Source organism: Microcaecilia unicolor, chromosome 3, assembly GCF_901765095.1.
Source record: "Microcaecilia unicolor chromosome 3, aMicUni1.1, whole genome shotgun sequence".
NCBI classification, from domain to species: Eukaryota; Metazoa; Chordata; class Amphibia; order Gymnophiona; family Siphonopidae; genus Microcaecilia; species Microcaecilia unicolor.
In genome coordinates this window covers 105007438-105029046 of record NC_044033.1, presented here as the reverse complement: position 1 = coordinate 105029046, position 21609 = coordinate 105007438, and the positions used below count along the sequence as shown (strand labels likewise).

The following is a 21609-nucleotide window of genomic DNA, read 5'->3' as shown; positions in this document are numbered from 1 at the left end:
TGAAACATCAACGCGTTTCAGTGACAGTCTAACAGGATGAGAGTGGGTTAGGTGAGAGACAGGGAGAGTAAGGTGGATGACTCGAAAGCTAATCAAAAAATGTATTATGTTATGTCCTATTAAAAAGGTCTCATCTTATTTTCTTTTCCATGTTTTATTTTGTTTTATTTCTATTGATTACCTTTAAAAGTGGACTAACACGGCTACCACATCTCTCTACACAAAGCATCCAGTAACTATCAGTACATCTAATTTCCTCTGGTAATGAATTTAAACACAGACTGTTATACTAATTGGCAGTAATTAGCAGTTACACACAACTAGTTGGTAATCTATAACCCCTGCAAGCAAATTCCAAAGTGCGCAACTGCAAGGGGGCATGGACCTGGGAGGGGCATGGGTGGGTCAGGGGCATGACTAGCAGTTACATGCGTCGGTTACAGAATACTTGCATTTATATGCCTAACGGCCCTCAGTCACTATCTTCTTATAGTAGTCATATACTTTTATAGAATGCCTCAGTGATGTTCGTCGTCCACCACCCTTACAGGCTTTATGTGGCGACAAATATAAACATCAACCTCTTCATTAGCCTGATTTTCCCTTTGACAGGCTATTTAAACTATAGTTTATAGAAACCTTTTACACTTATCTTAATTATTCTGTCGGACTCGGGGGGTTGATGTTTATGTTTGTCGCCACATAAAGCCTGTAAGGGTGGTGGACGACGAACATCACTGAGGCATTCTATAAAAGTATATGAATACTATAAGAAGATAGTGACTGTTGAAGACTGTTTTGATAAATATTGAAGTTTACAGTTGGTGAAGAAATACAGTATATATAATGTTGACTGGACACTGGCAATTGTGAGAGATATATCTAGACCAGTTAAACTGTTATTAGAAGCGGCCATTTATTGAGTATGCCTAAAGTTAGGCATGTAAATGCGTACTTACTCCTATGGACGTCTCTAGCATTTAGTGTGCACTAAAAATGCTACCACGCCTTTGTAAACGACCCCCTACTGTTAAAAATGTTTGACGCTATTTCTGATTGTTGCCCCAAACATTTTTATTGCTTCAGGCACATTCCCCGGATTCTATATAGCGCACCTAGAGATCCAAACCAAAATCACTGCGGATCCTATAATAATGTACGTAACTTAACAAGCAAATGAGCGCTGATAACAACAAGCAATAAAACCCAGCTTCTCTGGGTACCTAACACAAGTGGCTACATACCTGCCATCAAAATCCCATTTGGGAAGTATGAACTCCCCCTTAAAATCACGAGTCAGGAACTTTGGAACACAGTTAGACTCATCACTTACTCCCCAGATCCAAGCAACCTTCAAGAGCTGCTTCTATTTGCGACAGCTACATTGCCTCTCTCCTTACATCAAGAAGGGAAATCTTAACCCAGTTGTGCATGCCATGATAACATCAAGACTGGATTACTGTAATGCACTATACAACGGTCTGACTACAAAGGGCCTGCATCAGCTCCAGTTGATTCAGAATGCAGCAGCAAGACTCATAGAAGGTTGCAAGCGACATGACCACATCACACCATTTTAGCAAAAACTTCATTGGCTACCAGTACAATACAGGGCTAAATTTAAAACTCTATGTCTGATCTTCAAGACCCTGAAAGGAAATGGCCCTGAGTTCCTGAAGAACAGGATGATCCTCCACACACCGCCAAGGACACTAAGGTCCTCTTAAAGACTATCACTAACCACACCCTCTGCAAAAGACATTACACAATGTGATACCCACAAGCGAGCCTTCTCCGGAGTAGCCCCCACACTCTGGAACATACTGCCTGAAAGGCTCCGCTTAACACAAGACTATCTCTACTTCAGGAAGCAGATGAAAGCTTGGCTGTTCAACTAGGCCTCAAATGAAAGAAGTACCTAACGTGTTAGTCTCACTCACACACACAAGGAGTTACTCGGGCTGCACATACTGCAGCAGGACATGTTTACCCACTCCTACCCTAACTGAGATAATATTTAACCATCTCTCTGACCTCATGTGCAACTTTCTTTAAATCAGTCACCTTACTTTCTAACTCTTCTTACTCTCTTACCTATCTATATGTTCATTATCAATTATAAAGTTCTATTACATATTGTGTTGACATTGTAAGTAGTATACTATGCAATACTTTGTATTGTTATTTGAATATTTTTACTGCTGTAATTGCCTATTGCTCACGTTTGATCTATTCTTACTGTACACCGCCTTGAGTGAATTCCTTCAAAAAGGTGGTAAATAAATCCTAATAAATAAATAAATAAAATAATGAGCACTAATTGGCACTGATTAGAATATAGGCGCACAACTCGCTAAGCGTATTCTGTAACGATGTACGCTGATCTTCTAATGCCTGCAGGCAAAAAGGGGCATGGTTGTGGGGAAATGGGCATTTCGTGGGTGTTCTGAAATGTAGGCGCCTAGTTATAGAATATGGCCCAGTGTGCCTAAATCTATGTGCCGAGATCTACACCATGTTTTCATTGGTGTAAATGGATGTGTGTAGATTTAGGTGCTGAAATATCAACTAAGCATATTCTATAATCGGCACCTACATTTAGGCGCTGATTATAGAATATGCTTAGTGCCGATTTTTTATGCATCATATATAAAATCTCCCCTGTTGTGCCATTTCCCAGCAGTTTCTTTTACAGTGAATGTGTATTTCTCCGTTGTAAACTGATCAAATAGACAACTGAAATATTATATATGTATATACTTTCATAACTGTGCACTAACTTGCATTTTTGCAAACTGTCTATGGAAGATCCCCTTTTGTACAGGAGCAGATATCAGTAAACTATTGACAAACAGAGAGATAGAAGACTGCTCTAACAAGAGGTACACTGGCAAAGTTCCTGAAAACCTTTTTACCCTCAATGATGATGATGACTGCTTGAAGGCACTGATCTGGCTGAAGCACAACTTTGTCAATAAAGAAGGTAAGGATTCTGCTGGCCATCAAACATTTGCAAAACTGTTCTTTTTTTTAATGAGTTTTATTCTTCTTCCAGTTCTAGTATATAATTAGTGCCTAATTAATTCCAACAAAATCTTTCATCTGTCATGCTTTGTTTTCCAGATTCATTTACAACATGTTGTCATTTTTTTTGGTACCCAGCATACTTAGTAGGAAATAAAGGCTTGATGTAGTTTAATTATCTGTAATTATTATATGGCAAAAATGAATGTTCTAAGAGCCATGCATGACTAAACTCATTAACTAACTAATTAAAGAATAATTTAATTAGCAAGCTTGCATTGCAATTATATGGAAAATATGTATCATTGTGTGGAACTGAAAAGCACTAGACAGAGGAGAGGTTGAAATTAGGACAGATATTTTCTTGAGAATCCATCATCTCTTATTTACAGTCATCCTTATTCTGCAGTCCTTCACTACTGGAAAAAAAACATGTAAATGCATCTTTTGGAATGAAATCATAGAAATAAGAACTGTTTAGAATATTGCTATTCTTCTTATTAATTTTGGCTGGAAACATATGCACTTGGGGATAAATTCAGAACAATTTGTCTATGTGAATTGTCAAAAATGATGTCTATTTTATGCCTATTTTTAAACAAAGTATAGGTGCCTATGAAGCTCATTTTTGAAGCAGATAGATGTCTCAAAATGGCCAAAAAATATGGTCTCCTTTACTAAACTTACTACGTAATAACCTTTGTCAGAATTGAAATTATGTATTACTCCTGTGACTTATGATCTGTTATTGAAATAATCCCTGACTTGCTCTAACTTGAACATGTATGCTGATGCTTGTTACTGTTAACCTGTTAAGCTGGCTAATTGCTTTAGTTTAGCCATTTGTTATCATTTATAAAACACAATAAAAATATTGGAACTAAAAAAAAAAAATGGCCAAAAAAAGGTCCATCTGCTGAAAATGTCTAAATCGTGATTTTCGAAAAGGCAGAATTTGGACATTTTCTACTGAGGTCATCCAAATAGCAAGGAAGCTTGTTGGAGGCATGTTTTGGGTGGGACTAGAAATTAGGACGTCTTTCAGAGATAATGGAACAGGAGGACTTGTCCACGTCAAAAAAGGATGTTTGTATTTAGACCTGTTTCAGTCATTCCAAGTAACAAAAAGGTGCTTTGACCAGCTTACCACTGGAGGAATTAAGGCCTTACCCCTCCATGATCCTCCAGTTGATGCTGTCCCCCTCGCACCCCATTAAGGAGTGATGCTGAAAGGGGATTCAAGATACTATGACAGCATCAACAATTATGGGCATACACAACAGAGCAGCAAGCAGCTCCCAGGAGTAGCCTAGTGCTGAATGCAATAGACTTTGAACAAGGAGATCCAGGACTAAATCCCACTCTACCTAGTACATTTGTGGTAAATTGTGAGCTGTCCAAATACAACAAACTACCTACTGTTAGTGGCATACCGAGGGCAGGGCGGTGGGGACGAACCACCCCGGGTACATGCTGCAAGGGGGTGCAGGGAGCAGCCACACAGCTGTCGGCTCCGCTGGTTCCCTGTTCCCTCTGATGTTACTTCCTGTTCCGGTGCAGGGAACCGGCGGAGCCGACAGCCGCATGACTGCTCCCAGTACCCCCAGGAGGTAAGAGCAATGTGCTGGGGGGGATGGGTGAGGTGATGCGCCGGAGGGGGGTAGGTGATACACCTGGGGGGTGCTGCGGCTGAAGGGGTACTACGCCCAGGGGGGGTGTACGCAGCAGCAATCTGCCCTGGGTGGCAGCCAACCTAGGAACGCCACTGACTACTGTACCTACACACAGAGACACCTGCAGGTGTGAAGGCTATTGTAGTGGTACAGTAGGTTTTATTCTGTTCTGAAGGGCTCACAATACAAAATAAAGAAGTTATGGTGGGAATTGTATCTGAGTGCCATTGTTTAAAGTCCACTGCACTGACCATAAGGCTGCCCCTCTGATCTGCAGGGATGTCTGTGTGTCCACTTCTCTCAAAATGATGCCAGATAGCTGTTGTTATGCCTGTTTTTTTGGTTTTTATAAGTTGGATGCGTCAGTTTGGAAAATGGCTCTTCTTTTTAGATGTTTTCTATGTAAAAACATCTATCTTTGAACCATTTTTGAAATGGAAACCCAGATGATTTTCTTGTTTGAAATGGCTCCTGTTTGAGATGGGTTTTTTTGGATGTAATATGTAAAATGTCCTAATTCAGACTTTGCCAAGTTATAGAAAAAGTCCCTCCACATGCCTTTCTAAAATAGGCTCCTACACACTAAATGCTGCAAATCCTATTTTATACCTATGGGCCACATGGCATGTAGCACATGCTAATGTCTGTTAGCGCACACTAAGCTTTAGTAAAAGGGCCTCTTAATGTGTTAAACATGTTTTAAACTTGGAGATTGGCATTTATGGGGTTGCATGAGGGTATACAGCTTTTATGTCAGTCTAAACAGTAAGATAAAGGAAATCATTAGAGCCAAAAAACAATCCTTCAGAAAGTGGAGAAGAGAACCAACTGAAAGTAACAGGATAGATCATAAGGAATGCCAAGCCAAATGCAAAGCGGAGATAAGGAGGGCAAAAAAGGACTTTGAGAAGAAATTAGCGTTGGAAGCAAAAATACATAGTAAAAATTTTTTTAGATACATTAAAAGCAGGAAACCGGCCAAAGAGTCGGTTGGGCCGCTGGACGAAAATGGTGTTAAAGGGGCGATCAAGGAGGACAAAGCCGTAGCGGAGAAATTAAATGAATTCTTTGCTTCGGTCTTCACCGAGGAGGATTTGGGGGGGACACCGGTGCCGGAAAGAATATTTGAAGCGGGGGAGTCTGAGAAACTAAACAAATTCTCTTTAACCTTGGAGGATGTAATGGGTCAGTTCAGCAAGCTGAAGAGTAGTAAATCACCGGGACCTGATGGTATTCATCCCAGAGTATTAATAGAACTAAAAAATGAACTTGCGGAGCTACTGTTAGAAATATGCAATCTGTCCCTAAAATCGAGTGTAGTACCAGAAGACTGGAGGGTAGCCAATGTTACTCCGATTTTTAAGAAGGGTTCCAGAGGAGATCCGGGAAATTATAGACCGGTGAGTCTGACGTCGGTGCCGGGCAAGATGGTGGAGGCTATTATTAAGAATAAAATTGCAGAGCATATACAAAAACATGGACTGATGAGACAAAGTCAGCACGGATTTAGTGAAGGGAAGTCTTGCCTCACCAATCTAATGCATTTTTTTGAGGGGGTAAGCAAACATGTGGACAATGGGGAGCCGGTTGATATTGTATATCTGGATTTTCAGAAGGCGTTTGACAAAGTGCCGCACGAAAGACTCCTGAAGAAATTGCAGAGTCATGGAATCGGAGGTAGGGTATTATTATGGATTAAGAACTGGTTGAAAGATAGGAAGCAGAGAGTAGGATTGCGTGGCCAGTATTCTCAGTGGAGGAGGGTAGTTAGTGGGGTCCCGCAGGGGTCTGTGCTGGGTCCGTTGCTTTTTAATGTATTTATAAATGACCTAGAGATGGGAATAACTAGTGAGGTAATTAAATTCGCCGATGACACAAAATTATTCAGGGTCGTCAAGTCGCAGGAGGAATGTGAACGATTACAGGAGGACCTTGCGAGACTGGGAGAATGGGCGTGCAAGTGGCAGATGAAGTTCAATGTTGACAAGTGCAAAGTGATGCATGTGGGTAAGAGGAACCCGAATTATAGCTACGTCTTGCAAGGTTCCGCGTTAGGAGTTACGGATCAAGAAAGGGATCTGGGTGTCGTCGTCGATGATACGCTGAAACCTTCTGCTCAGTGTGCTGCTGCGGCTAGGAAAGCGAATAGAATGTTGGGTGTTATTAGGAAGGGTATGGAGTCCAGGTGTGCGGATGTTATAATGCCGTTGTATCGCTCCATGGTGAGACCACACCTGGAGTATTGTATTCAGTACTGGTCTCCGTATCTCAAAAAAGATATAGTAGAATTGGGAAAGGTACAGCGAAGGGCAACGAAAATGATAGTGGGGATGGGACGACTTTCCTATGAAGAGAGGCTGAGAAGGCTAGGGCTTTTCAGCTTGGAGAAGAGACGGCTGAGGGGAGATATGATAGAAGTGTATAAAATAATGAGTGGAATGGATCGGGTGGATGTGAAGCGACTGTTCACGCTATCCAAAAATACTAGGACTAGAGGGCATGAGTTGAAGCTACAGTGTGGTAAATTTAAAACGAATCGGAGAAAATTTTTCTTCACCCAACGTGTAATTAGACTCTGGAATTCGTTGCCGGAGAACGTGGTACGGGCGGTTAGCTTGACGGAGTTTAAAAAGGGGTTAGATAGATTCCTAAAGGACAAGTCCATAGACCGCTATTAAATGGACTTGGAAAAATTCCGCATTTTTAGGTATAACTTGTCTGGAATGTTTTTACGTTTGGGGAGCATGCCAGGTGCCCTTGACCTGGATTGGCCACTGTCGGTGACAGGATGCTGGGCTAGATGGACCTTTGGTCTTTCCCAGTATGGCACTACTTATGTACTTATGTACTTAAATACTAAACTATTCTCTAAACTGCCTTTGCTAAATAAGCAAAGTAACTTAATGAAAAGTCACTGGAATTACCTATTTGACCTAGTCTAGAATTTCCCAAGTTTAAGTGCAATTTCCCAGAACATAATATATCACTAGTGATGTTTTCTTCTCCCCAGGAGGTCCTCTCTCAACACCTCTACAGGAAAGGGTAAACAGCTGTTCTCTATTTACCTGTTCCACACGACTCACGATAGTATTGATCTCTATCACATCTCTTCTCAGCTCTCTCCTCTCCAAATTAAAGATCCATAATCTCTTTAGCCTTTCTTACCAGAGGACTTGTTCTATCCCCTTCTATCATTTTGGTTGCCCTTCTTTGTACCTTTTTAAGTGGACCTGTTACAAAGATGCACTAATGTTTTTTGCGTTATTTAAAAAAATGTGTGCTAAACGCAAGAGACGCCCATATATACCTATGGGCATCTCTATTGTTTAGCGAATGCAAAAAATGCTACCTCGCCTTTGTAAAAGACCCCCTAAGTTCTTCTTTATCTTTTTTCAGATGGAGCATCTAGAACTGCATACAATAGTTAGTGTAAGTCACATCATGGATTGATACAGAGGCATTATAATATTTTATTTCATTCCTTTCTGAATAATTCCTAACATTATATTTGGTATTTATCTTTAACCATTGCCACTCCCTGAGCTGATATCAATATATAAAGGGCAAGTCTATAAACTAGGCACCCGGATTTATATGCCACATGAGCACATAAATGTATAGAATACTAGCAGCTGTGACTGTAAGTGTACATTTACTCATGAAAGTGCCAGCAGGGTACCGTTCTGTAACGGGGTGAGTAAGTTGCATAGCACATAAATGCAAGGGATGTGTATACTTGAATGGAACATAGGCACAACATGGGTGAGACACCCACTTACGCACGTAACTTACAGAATATTGTCAGTTACACACATCCCTGCCAGGTCTATGGTTGGTATAACTTTGGAAATGTAAATGTTAGTCACGCTGATACCAACGCTAGCATTCAATAATGAAATCTGGGCACCCAGATGCTATTTTAGAATAGGCTGTTACTGCGTGGAATGGAGCACCTAAATGGAGATGCCCACTCATAATGTGGAGCCCAGAATCGTGTACCTATATATAGGATTATTTTTCTCCATTTGTATCACTTTATATTTTATCCATATTAAATTTCATCTGCCATTTAGATGGCCAGTCTCCGAGTCTCTTGAGGTCCCCTTGCAACCCCTCACAATCTACTCATGATTTAACAACTTTGAATAATTTGGTTTCTTCTATAAATTTAATCATCTCAGTAATCACTCTTTTCTAGATCATTATGTATTTAAAAACACTTTTCCACTACAAATCCCTCTGGGCACTCCACTATTTAACTCTGCACTGAGAAAAATGACCATATAGGAAGTAATTTTATAAGGACATTTTCTTGCATATATGTCAGTATACTGGTGTAATGTGTGTTCCTGTACACAACTTTGTAGTAAACTTGTTCAGGGGCAGACATTGAACAAAGCATGGGCAGAGTCATGATTTATGCACATACATTATAACATGATAATATGCATGTTTGTGTGTATATTTCCCACAAACATTTACACCTGCTCAGAAATAGGCATAAATGACAGTGGCTTCATTTTAGCTATCATTTCTGCAGTTTTGGTGGGACAGTTTTAAAAAGACACATGGAGGGGCATAATCGAACGCGAACGCCCATCTCCATGGGCATCTATGTCCGAGAACGGGTACGTGAAGGGGTGGGACCAGGGCCAGTCTTAGGCCGAGGCGGCCGCATAGGGCCTCGCGCTTAAGGGGGCCCTGCGCAGCGCGCCTCAGTCAGCCTCCTCCGCTCCATCCCGGCACTCACGGTATTTAAATTTACCTGGCTCCAGCCTCCGACGTCACAGCAGCTGCGCAGCATCAGTGAAAGTGCTGCCTGACGTCTCTAACCTTCCCTTCACTCGTTCGTTCCCTCTCACTGTCCCGCCCTCGAGGAAATGATGTCAGAAGAAGGCGGGGCACTGAGGGAACAAACGAGCCAAGGGAAGGCTGGTGGAGAGACATCAGACAGCGCTTTCACTGACACTGCGCAGCTGCAACGGAGGTAAATTTAATATTACTTGAAGAATTGAAACAGAACAGAGAAGAGGGCGGGCAGGTGGAGATGGGAGCGGGATGGATGGGGAGAGTTGATCGATGGACATGGATGGGAGGGCAGAGAAGATTAATTGCTGGACATGGAGGGGAGGGAGGAGAATTGCTGGATATGGATAGATGGACGTGGGAAGGGGAGAGAGGAGCAAGGATGGACATGGATGGGAGGGTAGGGCCCAGGGAGAGAGGATTAATTGCTGGACATGGAGGGGAGGGAGGAGAATTGCTGGATATGGATAGATGGAGGAGGGAAGGGGAGAGAGGAGCATCGATGGACATGGATAGGAGGGCAGGGCCCAGGGAGAGAGGAGAAATTGCTGGACATGGAGGGGAGGGCAGGGGAGAGAGGAGAAATGTTGGGCAGGAATGGAGGGAAGGAAAGACAAAGGAAGGAGATGCACATGGATGGAGGGGAAGGGAGAGAGGAGTAATGCTGGACATGGATGTAGGGAAGGGGAGGAAAGTAGATGCACATGAATGGAGAGGAGTGAGGAGAAATGCTGGATATGGATGGAGGGGAAATTGCTGAATTTAAGGGCTGGATCGGAATACTTTGAAGGCAGATGCTGAAACTGGAGAAAGGATAGGGACAGGGCTACAGATGGTAGACAGGACACATAAGGACACAGGAGGATGGTGGACATGGTGAGAGAAAAAATATCAAATGGAAAGAAGACACTGCATAAAACAGAAGACACTGGGATCAAAGTGAATAGAAAAACTAAATGATCAGACAACAAAGGTAGAAAAAAGTATTTTATTCAGAATGTATTAATTGGAATACGTCAGCTTTTGGAAATGTGCATCTGTGATATTTTGCATGTAAGTTTCAATTTTTCTAGTATTGCTGCATGCTGAGTCTGACTTCTTGAGGTAACTTTCCAGCTCAGTATTTTGCCTTCATATCTGTTGTGTCATGTGTTTTTCATGTGTGATCAAGGTGCAGTATTCTGCTAGCGTGTAGTATTTGCAGCCCTTTTTGCTTTGTTTTTTTCACGAGGTAGTGTATTGGTGTTTTAGAGCCTGGTGTAATTACAGTTCTGCCTTTCCACTCATAAGGTTGTAGCTTGTCCTGTCCTTGGAATTAGTGCTGTTATAGTTTGGTAAGGTTATGAGTGTGTTTTTGCACAAGTTTGTGTATAGTGTTTTGCAGTGGAGATATTGTGTGTCCGCACCTCTGACCCCCCCCCCCCCCCCCGGGGTTATGAGAATTGGAACTACTAATTGTAGTGGACTTGAACTGAATAATTTATGGGGAGGGGGGTTTCATTATTATTTCAATCAGTTTTTCTGTACAAGTTTAGCTTCATTTGTCATTATTTGAAATTACATAAATAAAAAATTTTCTAAAAATTGAATAATCTTATCAATGGGGTGGAGCTGGGTGGGGCGGGGCTAGGGCAGGGCGGGGCTAGGATGGGGCCCCACCAAATTGGTCTGCACAGGGCCCCACACTTGCTAAGACCAGCCCTGGGTGGGACAGACCGTACTTTCGAAAAAAAATGGGCGCCCATCTTTTTTTTCTCGATAATACGGTTTGTGCCCGGCAAATGCATCGGATTTATGCGGATTTGAGATGTGCGGTTTCGTTTTTCAGCGATAATGGAAACCAAAGGCGCCCAGTTCAAAAACGAACAAATCCAGGGCATTGGGTCCTGGGAGGGGCCAGGATTCATAGTGCACTAGTCCCCCTCACATGCCAGGACACCAACCGGGCACCCTAGGGGGCACTTGTAACAATTAGAAAAAAAAATTAAATACCTCCCAAGTCCATAGCTCCCATCCCTTGGGTGCTGAGCCCCTCAAATCCCCCCCAAAGCCCACTGCCCACAACTCTACACTATTACTATAGCACTTATGGCTGAAGGGGGGCACCTACATGTGGGTTCAGTGGGTTTTGGGGGCGGTTTGGAGGGCTCCTGTTTACCACCACAAGTGTAACAGGTAGGGGGGATGGGCCTGGGTCCACCTGGGTGAAGTCCACTGCACCCACTAACAACTGCTCCAGGGATCTGTATACTGCTGTGATGGAGCTGGGTATGGCATTTGAGGCTGGCATACAGGCTGGAAAAAAAAGTTGTTAAAGTTGTTATGCTGGGAGGGGGTTAGTGACCACTGGGGGAGTCAGGGGTGATCATCCCCAATTCCCTTTGGTGGTCATGTGGTCATTTAGGGCACTTTTTTGGGACTTGTTCGTGAAAAAAAAAGGGTCCAATAAAAATGACCCAAATTCGCGCTAAAAACGCCTTTCTTTTTTCGATTATCGGCCGAAGGCGCCCATCTCTCCTCGGCCGATAAACATGCCCCAGTCCCGCCTTCACCACGCCTCCGACACGCCCCCGTCAACTTTACCCATTTCCGTGACAGATTGCAGTTGAAGATGCCCAAAATCGGCTTTCAATTATACCAATTTGGGCGCCTTTGCGAGATGGGCGCCTATCTCCCGATTTGGGTTGAAATCTGGGCGCCCATCACTTTCAAAAATAAGGCTGATAGCTGCTTATGTGTCTTTATAAAATATGCTGAAAATAGCACACACTTACCGCAGCTTAAAATGGCGTACTGCGGGACACGCTCAGGTGTCCTGTGGTAATGTTGTGATCTGCGTGTGCAAACTCTGTGCTAGAGTAGGCATTTCTGCGCTAATCAGTTAGCACAATGGCATTATTATGCACTAACCCTCGGATTCTATATATGGTGCCTGGATTTGCATGCCCAAAACTTTCTGACTAGAATATTTTTGAGCTGCACTAACCAACACTCTGTGCTATACCATTGTGGTCACTGATAGAAGGGAGTGCCATAGCAAATAGTTTAGTCCAGTGGTTCCCAAACCTAATCCTGGAGGCACCCCAGCCAGTCAGGTTTTCAAGATATCCACAATGATTATTCATGAGAGAGAATTGCATGCATTGACCGCCTCCCAGCAGCAGATGCCAAAAATGTCAGTTCATTGTGGATATCTTAAAAATCTGACTAGCTGGGGTGCCTCCAGGATCAGGTTTGGGAACCACTAGTTCATTCACTAAACTGACAAATACAATAAGCTTTCTACTGGGAGGGGCATAGATCTAATTAATGGGTCCCTAGGCCCCTCTGGCTTGAGTTATTATTTATTGCCTTAATCTTCCTTCTTTCACAATTTACATTGAAGGAAATCACAATAAAAAAAATAAGCTTTGAATTTTGGGGTTTCTGAAATTTACAATAGCGATTTTACAACTTTGAATGATTTTTGTTTGTAATTGCATCTAAGGCTCCTATTTGTATACAATTTTCTCTTTCAGTAGAGGCAATATGATAATAAATCTGACAATTGTGTAATATTCAGCCTTGATGTTAACAGAGCATATCAGACAGATAAAGATTTCTTACATCTGCAGTGCTTATTATACTATTAGCTGTTCAATCTTATATATTTTTTGCAGCACTTTACTCTTCAAGATACCCAGCTGCTAAATTATACCATACGTATAGAATCAATTATAGTATCTATTTGTCCTTAAGGCTTGTAATTTATTTTTCCTAAATATAGCATTTCCATGTGTTTATTGTAGGCTTCCCTTCTGCACTAGATATAAATTGAAATGTGGCATTTCCTATTAGATTACAGTAATAAAGTTGACTAGATGTAGGCCTCTGGTGTATGTAAGCAAGTGAAATTAACAGTAAGTAAAAACACTATCTTATGTAAATGTTTGATTTTCTTATTGGGATTTCTCCATAGACAAGCAGGATAACAGCTGTCACACATGGGTGGCATTTGTATGATGAAATGCAGGTTGGCATGTTTTAAACAAGACTTAAGACCTTTTAAGAATGTTCTACGGAGCATGTGAAGGAGTTCCCACATCAGTGGGTTCACCACAGCTGTAATGTGAGTACACCTTTTCCATGGAGCCCAGAGAGGGGCATAATCGAACGTCGCCGGCGAAATAGATCGCCGGCGATCTATTTTGGCGGCGGCACTACAGCTGGCCGGAACGGTATTATCAAAAAAGATGGCCGGCCATCTTTTTTTTTTCGATAATACGGTTTAGCCTGGCCAAATGCCAGAGTTCGCCGGGTTTGAGATGGCCGGTTTTGTTTTTCAGCGATCATGGAAAAAAATGCCGGCGATCTCCAACCCGGCAATATCCAAGGCATCTGGTCGTGGGAGGAGCCAGCATTTGTAGTGCACTGGTCCCCCTGACATGCCAGGACACCAACTGGGCACCCTAGGGGTCAGTGCAGTGGACTTCAGAAAAAGCTCCCACATGCATAGCTCCCTTACTTTGGGTGCTGAGCCTCCCAACCCCCCCCCCCCCCAAAACCCACTACCCACAAATGTACACCACTGCCGTAGCTCTTAGGGGTGAAGGGGGCAACTACATGTGGGTACAGTGGGTTGTGGAGGGCTCCCATTTACCAGCACAAATGTTACAGGTAGGGGGGATGGGCCTGGGTCCACCTGCCTTAAGTGCACTGCGGTACCCACTAAAACTGCTCCAGGGACCTGCATACACACAGGCCTCTAGGACTTGTTGCTGCTGTATAACCTTGGCACACCAGTTGACACTTGAAGACTAATCTCTTTGGAAAAAGTCCTTTATTTGAAAAAGCACATTTACTCACAGTTAACTGCAGATCAGAGGTTGTGCCCCACTGGCAAAGAGTCTCCCTGGTGCTGAGATTAGCAATAGGTCAGAGCTTGCAGAATGGTGTACAATGCCCTCTTTCAGCAACATTCAAGGTAATAACTAAGTTCTCTAACGTGGGTAACACATGAAAGGGATCTAAAACTGGCTTACAAAAATGGCTGCTATCTCATGGACTACCAGAAACAAAACTGGACACACTCTGACCCAGTTAACAGGGGGAAAAGCACCATGGGAGTAGAGCCCACTACCCTACACCCACCACAATGCATTGCTGATGTGACTCTGCAGTGCACCTAACAGAAAAGGTGTCACACTCACCCAAGAGCCACATCACAACCAGGGAAAGGCTGTCAGAGGATAGAACACATTCTGCTGTCATGGAGGTGGGTACGGCATTTGAGGCTGGCATACAGGCTGGCAAAAAAGGTTTTTAGTTTTATTATTTTAGTGTGGGAGGGGGGGTTGGTGACCACTGGGGGAGTACGGGGAGGTCATCCCCGATTCCTTCCGGTGGTCATCTGGTCAGTTGGGGCACCTTTTTGAGGCTTTGTCATGAAAATAAAAATACCAAGTAAACTCGGTGAAATACTGCTGAACGCCGCTTTTTTTCCCCATTATCCGCGAAAGCCGGCCAACTGGTAGCCACGCCCATGCCCGCCCATGTCCCGCCTTCACTTCGTTGCCGACACGCCCCCTTGAAGTTTCGCCGGCGAGGTGACGGGAAAGTGGCGATGCTGTCAAAAAAGCCGCTTTCAATTATACCAATTTGGCCGCTTTTGCGAGATCGCCGGCCATCTTCCGATTTATGTCGGAAGATGGCCAACGATCACTTTCGAAAATAAGCCCGAGATTGTGTTACATTCATTCCATGGTCAGGTAAAATGTTTCATTAATTTTGTATTTTTAACCATCTCTCTCAGCTCTTTTTTCTTCCTTAGGAAAACCTAGTTAGTTTTTTTTTTTTTTAATTCCGACATTTTCTTGATTTGTTGTATGCAGTCATGCTTTGCACCGATATTGGTGCAGCAAGTGTGTCTTATTTTTCAACATCAAGTTACTTGATTTCACTGAAGAAATATTTTGTTTAATGGCAAAGAGAGTTAAGAATGCCAGTACCTTCACAAAGTGTACCCAGAGCAGCAACATCAGATCGGCCACCAGCATCCACAATGGGGGAGATTCTATATATGGCTCCTAAAAAATCAGTGCTGAAATTAGTGCCAACTAAGCGTATTCTGTAATCGGCACCTAGATTTAGGCACCGATTATAGAATAGGCTTCATTGATATTTCAGCACCTAAATCTGCACGCATCCATTTACACCAATGAAAATGTGGCTTAAATCCCGGCACATAGATTTAAGCAAACTGGGCCATATTCTATAAGTAGGCATGAAAATTTTGGAACACCCACGAAACACCCATTTCCCCACCCATAACCACACCTCCTTTAGGCTGCACGTTAGAGGTTTGGCGCACATCATTACAGAATATGCTTAGTGAGTTGTGCGCCTAAATTCTAATCAGTGCCAATTAGTGCTCATTATTGCTTGTTAAGTGCTGTTGTCAGCACTCATGAACTTATTAAGCCAATTGAGTTGTGCGCATTATTATACAATCTGCACCAATTTCAGTTCGGATCTCTAGATGTGCTATATAGAATCCAGGGGAATATGCCTCTGCTGTTCCTGGGGCCTAGGGACAATATCCCTACCTGTTCCACCTGCCATTAGATGACAACTAGGAGTTTTCATAGAGAGCACAGGGAGAAGCTCTGTGGCTCCCATTATTCTAATCGAGCTTCATTGGCATCAAACCTCCACGGGCCTCAGAGTTGCATCAGATGTTGAAGATGCACCTGCATTGATGAAGCATCATTCTGCCTTGATATTGAGCATCAATATTTATTCATTTACGAACATTTTATAAATCACAGCTCTGAAAAGACTCTGCCCCCCTCATTCTGTATACACATGACCAGAATTGCACACAGTATTTGAGGTGCGGTCGCACCATGGTACAATACAAAGGCATTATAACATTCTCATTTTTGTTTTCCATTCATTTCCTAATAATTCCTAAGATTCTATTTGCTTTCTTAGCTGCTGCTGCATATTGAGCAGAGAGTAACATAGTAAATGATGGCAGATAAAACATCGTATCATCAACGTTGACACCTAGATCCTTTTCCGGGGTGGTGATAGATCTTTTTCTTGGGTGGTGATTCCTAATGTGGAACCTTGCATCACATAGATATAGTTTGGGTTCCTCTTTTCCACATGCATCACTTCGCCATTTCTCACATTAAATGTCATCTGCTATTTGGATGCCCACTTTCCCAGTTTCATAAGTTCCTCTTCCAATTTTTCACAATCCTCTTGCAATTTAGCAACTTTGAACGACTTTGTGCCATCGGTAAATTTAATCACTAGTTGTTCCCATAAATATGTTAAGCCCCCAGTGGTTTTTCTTTCCCTAGAACCCAAACTGGGAAGAAAAACTGCTCTCTGTGACATTATGGAGGAGTAGCCTAATGGTTAGTATGGTGGGCTTTGATCCTGGCAACCTGGATTCAATTCCCACTGTAGTTCCTTGTGACCTTGGGCAATTCACTTAACACTCCATTGCCCCAGGTACAAAAAACTTAGATTGTGAGCCCCCTAGGGACAGAGAAAGTACCTGTATATAAAGTGTACAGCACTGCATACATCTAGTAGCACTATAGAAATGAGTAGTAATGTCATCTGCAAGTCTAAAGGCTACTAAAGCAGTGTACATTCAAGTACAGTAAGAATTCTTTTAATAAATAGATTCAGTATTCAGTTCTCTTTTTTTAAATCAAATTTTAATATACATATCACAAGTTTCCACTTGCTTTAGTAACACAGAATGTGCAGAAAACATTGAAGAAAAAGAAAACAAACACAAGGAATAAACATAATATTCATCCTTAGACCACAAACTTGGGGAATCGGATCCTAAAACAGGGTAAGGAAATCCACAAGGAATAAACAAACTGTACAGTGTAACATTTTAACCCCGCAAAGTTCCCAATCTTAGAGGATCTTCTTCATCTCAATGAAAGCCATAAGTTGTTGGGGACTAAAGAAAACATATTTAGTTCCACCAAGTCTAATCCTGGAACAACAATGTTAATGAAACTATGTAAGCCACATTGAGCCTGCAAATAGGTGGGAAAATGTGGGATACAAATGCAATAAATAAATAAATAACCAGACACTTGCAAGGATAAGCCAGAAGAAAAGATTTTTAGTCTCTTGTTGCAGCGCTAGGAAGGCCTTCCTCCTTTCTTACATTGCTTTAGTAACATCAGAATATATCCACACCTTCTGACCAAAAAATAAAGCTTGTGCATTGCAAAAATAGAGTTTCATTACTGCAATGAAGAAACAAAGCACCCAATCAAGTACTTCTCATGTCTCACCAGCCAGCATATGATGCTATCTTGGCCACTTCCCCCTAAAATGTGGACATCTGTATTCAGTTCTCTTTTTGCAGCTGGAAGTGTACTGGTATTCTAGGATATTTGCAGTGCTGACTTTTTAATAGGTAGGATTAATGCAGTTTGAGTGTTTAGTTTGGATTTGGATTATCTCACACCATTCTCAATTGTAGTTCAATGTGAGTTATATTCAGTATTTCCCTGTCCCTGGAGGGCTTACAATCGAAGTTTGTGACTTGTCCAAGATCTGAAGGAGCAGCAGTTGGATTTAAACACTAGCTTCCCTGGTTCTCAGCCTGCTGCTCTAACCATTAGGTACAGTTAACACAGATAATACATATTCCAAACATGTTTGGTAACTCAACAATAAACTAAAGGGCACTGCATCTGAAGGTTGGTGGTCATTTGGCAACCTACCAAAAACATTGATAGGCAAATCATTTTATCATTGCCATTAAACACCAGATTTTTGTTACAGTAATTTTATTGGCACATAATTCCATGTAATATATTCAGTATGCATATTATCATCAGTAACAGAGGTACAGGTGGGGGGGGGGGGGGGAATGACAGCTGGTACAGTTGCATCAGAGCGACATAGTGAAGGGATCCTTCCTTACTGTATTCAGAAGTGCTCCCCACCCTAAGGATTTAAATTGACCAGCCACACTCCATTCTACCTTTTCCTAGCCCCACCTCAGCTCTGCCACACTTTAGCCTCCTCAAAAGTGAATGAGCTATGTTGGCATTACCACACTGGCAGCCACTAGCATGGCTTTGTACACGTGGGCCTTAGTCTGAAAAGCAGGGACTGCCCATCCATTAGGCAGGACTAGGCAGTCACCTAAGGTAGCAGCTTGTGTGTGTATTGGGGGGGTGGGGCGCAAAAGAGCAGCTGTAATCAATGCAAAATTATAGTTCTTGATTGCCATTCAAACTCTAAGAAGCAACATGGAGGTACCTTTAGCAGCGGAGATGGTGGGCATTTTTTAAATAGCCCATTTACTAAGCTTATTCTGGGAAGAGTAGTGTTGAGGTGATCATAATTGCTGGGGTGGGGGTAGGGGCATAAAATTTAATTGGGGAGGAGGGAGCACAGGGTTGAAAGTTTGCCCAGGGTGCCAAACACCCTTGCACCAGCCCTGCCAAAAGTCTCCAAGTGTTAATATCTAGATAGGAAACTATCTATTTTGCAGAAACAGATCTGAAATAAGGTCACCAAAATCCTCTGTAGGTGGAGGATTTATGTACAACTTGTAATAACAATGTAAATGTTAATGTCAAGGTGCTAACTCAGAGTTAAAAAGCCAAAGAGTCATGAGATTTTTTAAAATGCCGCTTCTTGTATAGTAACTAGGGCTTCAGGTACCAGGTATTTATAATTTGGAATTGTAGGGGCTTATTTTTTAGGGAATTAGGTGCTTTCCTTGGGTTGAATAATAGGGTGTTATTTGTGTATTCTCACTGAGAAAGCAATTTAAGTAGTTATTAGGTGGATTCCATGAACATTCCATTCAGTGACTCAAAACACAATTTTCTAGTGCCAGCCCCCTTCTTAAAGACCCAGCAACAGCATCAGTGCCCCTTCTCCAAGCCTCAGTACCAGCATCAACTCCACCTTCTCCCAGGCCCTACATCACAGCCCCCTCTCTCCCAACTCCCTGCATCAGCAATTGACCACTCTTTTTTCCACTCCTAAGCATCAGCCACAGACCCCCCCCCCTCTCTCAACCTATAGTATTAGCAATAGTTCCCATCTCCCTCCCAACATGATGCATCAGGAACAGTCACTCCCAGCCTTCTGCATCATCTCTCCTCTTCTCCCAGCCCCATCATCAGTGCCCAGCTGCCTGCCCATTCTGTTCCTCCCACCATTCTCTGATGCTTTGCCAACTCTGTAACTAGTCCTGTGGGAGGCTTTGAAATGTGAGAAAAGAAGATACCTGTTCTCATGTTTCAAATCCTTTCTAGTACCAGCGGCAGAGCCAGTGAAACAGAAGAGAACAGTGGGAGTAAGAGCACAAGCTTCCACCACTGCTAAGGGACTCTGTCTCAGGAGCCAGCTCCAATGACATCATCCAGCTTCACTACTGTGGGACATCATTGGAGGGCCGAGAAATGGGAGATTTTTCAGGGATAAGACAAACTAAAAAGACTATATTATAAAACTATAATTGGACCAGAATTCAAGGACACACAAACTCTTCCAACGCGTGAACAAATTACTAGATACTACACCGGTAACTTCTAACAACACAGACAAACCAGCAGCAAACAATCTCGCCAAATTCTTCAGTGAGAAAATCACAAAACTACGCCTTCAAATACCTCTCAATACCACAAACTATACAGAGCTTCTTGACTGCCTAGACCCAAACCCTGGGAATACCCAGCAGACAGAATCTGGACCAATTTTGAGACACTATCAGAGGACATCGTTTCCCAAAAACTCAAAAGATTTGCCAAATCACACTGCAAACTAGACATATGACCTAACAACCTGATAAAATTAGCCCCTCAACAATTCATAAAAGACCTCACAGAGCACCTGAACTACATGCTACAAAACGGACTCTTCCCAAAAGACCAAGGAAACATTTTACTCACCCCTCTACCCAAAGATGCAAAAAAAAGCACAAGCGACTTAACCAACTACCGACCAGTAGCATCTATCCCACTGTTAACCAAATTAACGGAAGGACTGGTGACCAATCAACTCACCGACTACCTAAATAAATTCTCCATACTACACAACTCCCAATCAGGATTCCGGTCTAACCACAGCACAGAAACAGTACTAGTCACTCTTATGGCTAAATTTAAACATTTGATTGCAACTGGCTATAACATACTTCTACTACAATTCGATATGTCCAGCGCTTTCGATATGGTTGATCACGGAATATTACTACACATCCTTGAATACTTTGGAATTGGAGGCAACGTCTTCAAGTGGTTCATAGGCTTCCTAACCACACGATCTTACCAAGTGATATCCAACTCTGCCACCTCAGACACATGGACACCTGAATGTGGAGTCCCACAAGGATCCCCCCTCTCACCGACTCTCTTCAACCTAATGATGACACCCTTGGCCAAACTATTATCCAATCAAAACCTCAATCCATACATATAAGCAGATGACATAACGATCTACATACCGTTTAAACAAGACTTACTGGAAATCACAAACGACATCAACCAAGGTTTCCGGATCATGCACACATGGCCCGATGCATTCCAGCTGAAACTAAATGCAGAAAAAACGCAGTGCCTCATACTCACCTCACAACATAACAAGAACAAGTTCACCACCATCAACACACCAAAACTATCCCTTCCCGTATCGGATACATTGAAAATTCTTGGAGTGACCCTCGACCGACATCTCACACTTGATAATCATGTGAAAAATACAACTAAAAAGATGTTCCATTCCATGTGGAAACTAAAAAGGATAAGACCATTCTTCCCAAGGACCATTTTTCGAAACCTGGTACAATCACTAGTGCTTAGTCACTTAGACTACTGCAATGCACTCTATGCAGGTTGTAAAGAGCAAATCATCAAGAAACTGCAAACCGCCCAGAATATCGCAGCCAGACTCATATACGGAAAAACAAAATACGAAAGTGCTAGGCCCCTAAGGGAGAAGCTACACTGGCTCCCACTTAAAGAACGCATCACGTTCAAGATATGTTCTTTAGTTCATAAAATCATTCATGGAAGTGCCCCAGCCTACATGTCAGATCTAATAGACCTGCCACCCAGGA

At 42.5% G+C, this 21609-nt stretch overlaps 1 protein-coding gene across 1 annotated transcript in view; it reads left to right on the top strand.

Annotated features, from left to right (window-relative positions):
• Nucleotides 1-21609, top strand: part of CFAP61 (cilia and flagella associated protein 61) — a 676218-nt gene that overhangs the window by 446957 nt on the left and 207652 nt on the right. The window contains exon 21 of the mRNA XM_030196227.1: nucleotides 2809-2983. Within this exon, the coding sequence (XP_030052087.1) occupies nucleotides 2809-2983 (175 nt within the window). The remainder of the gene's footprint in view (nucleotides 1-2808; nucleotides 2984-21609) is intronic.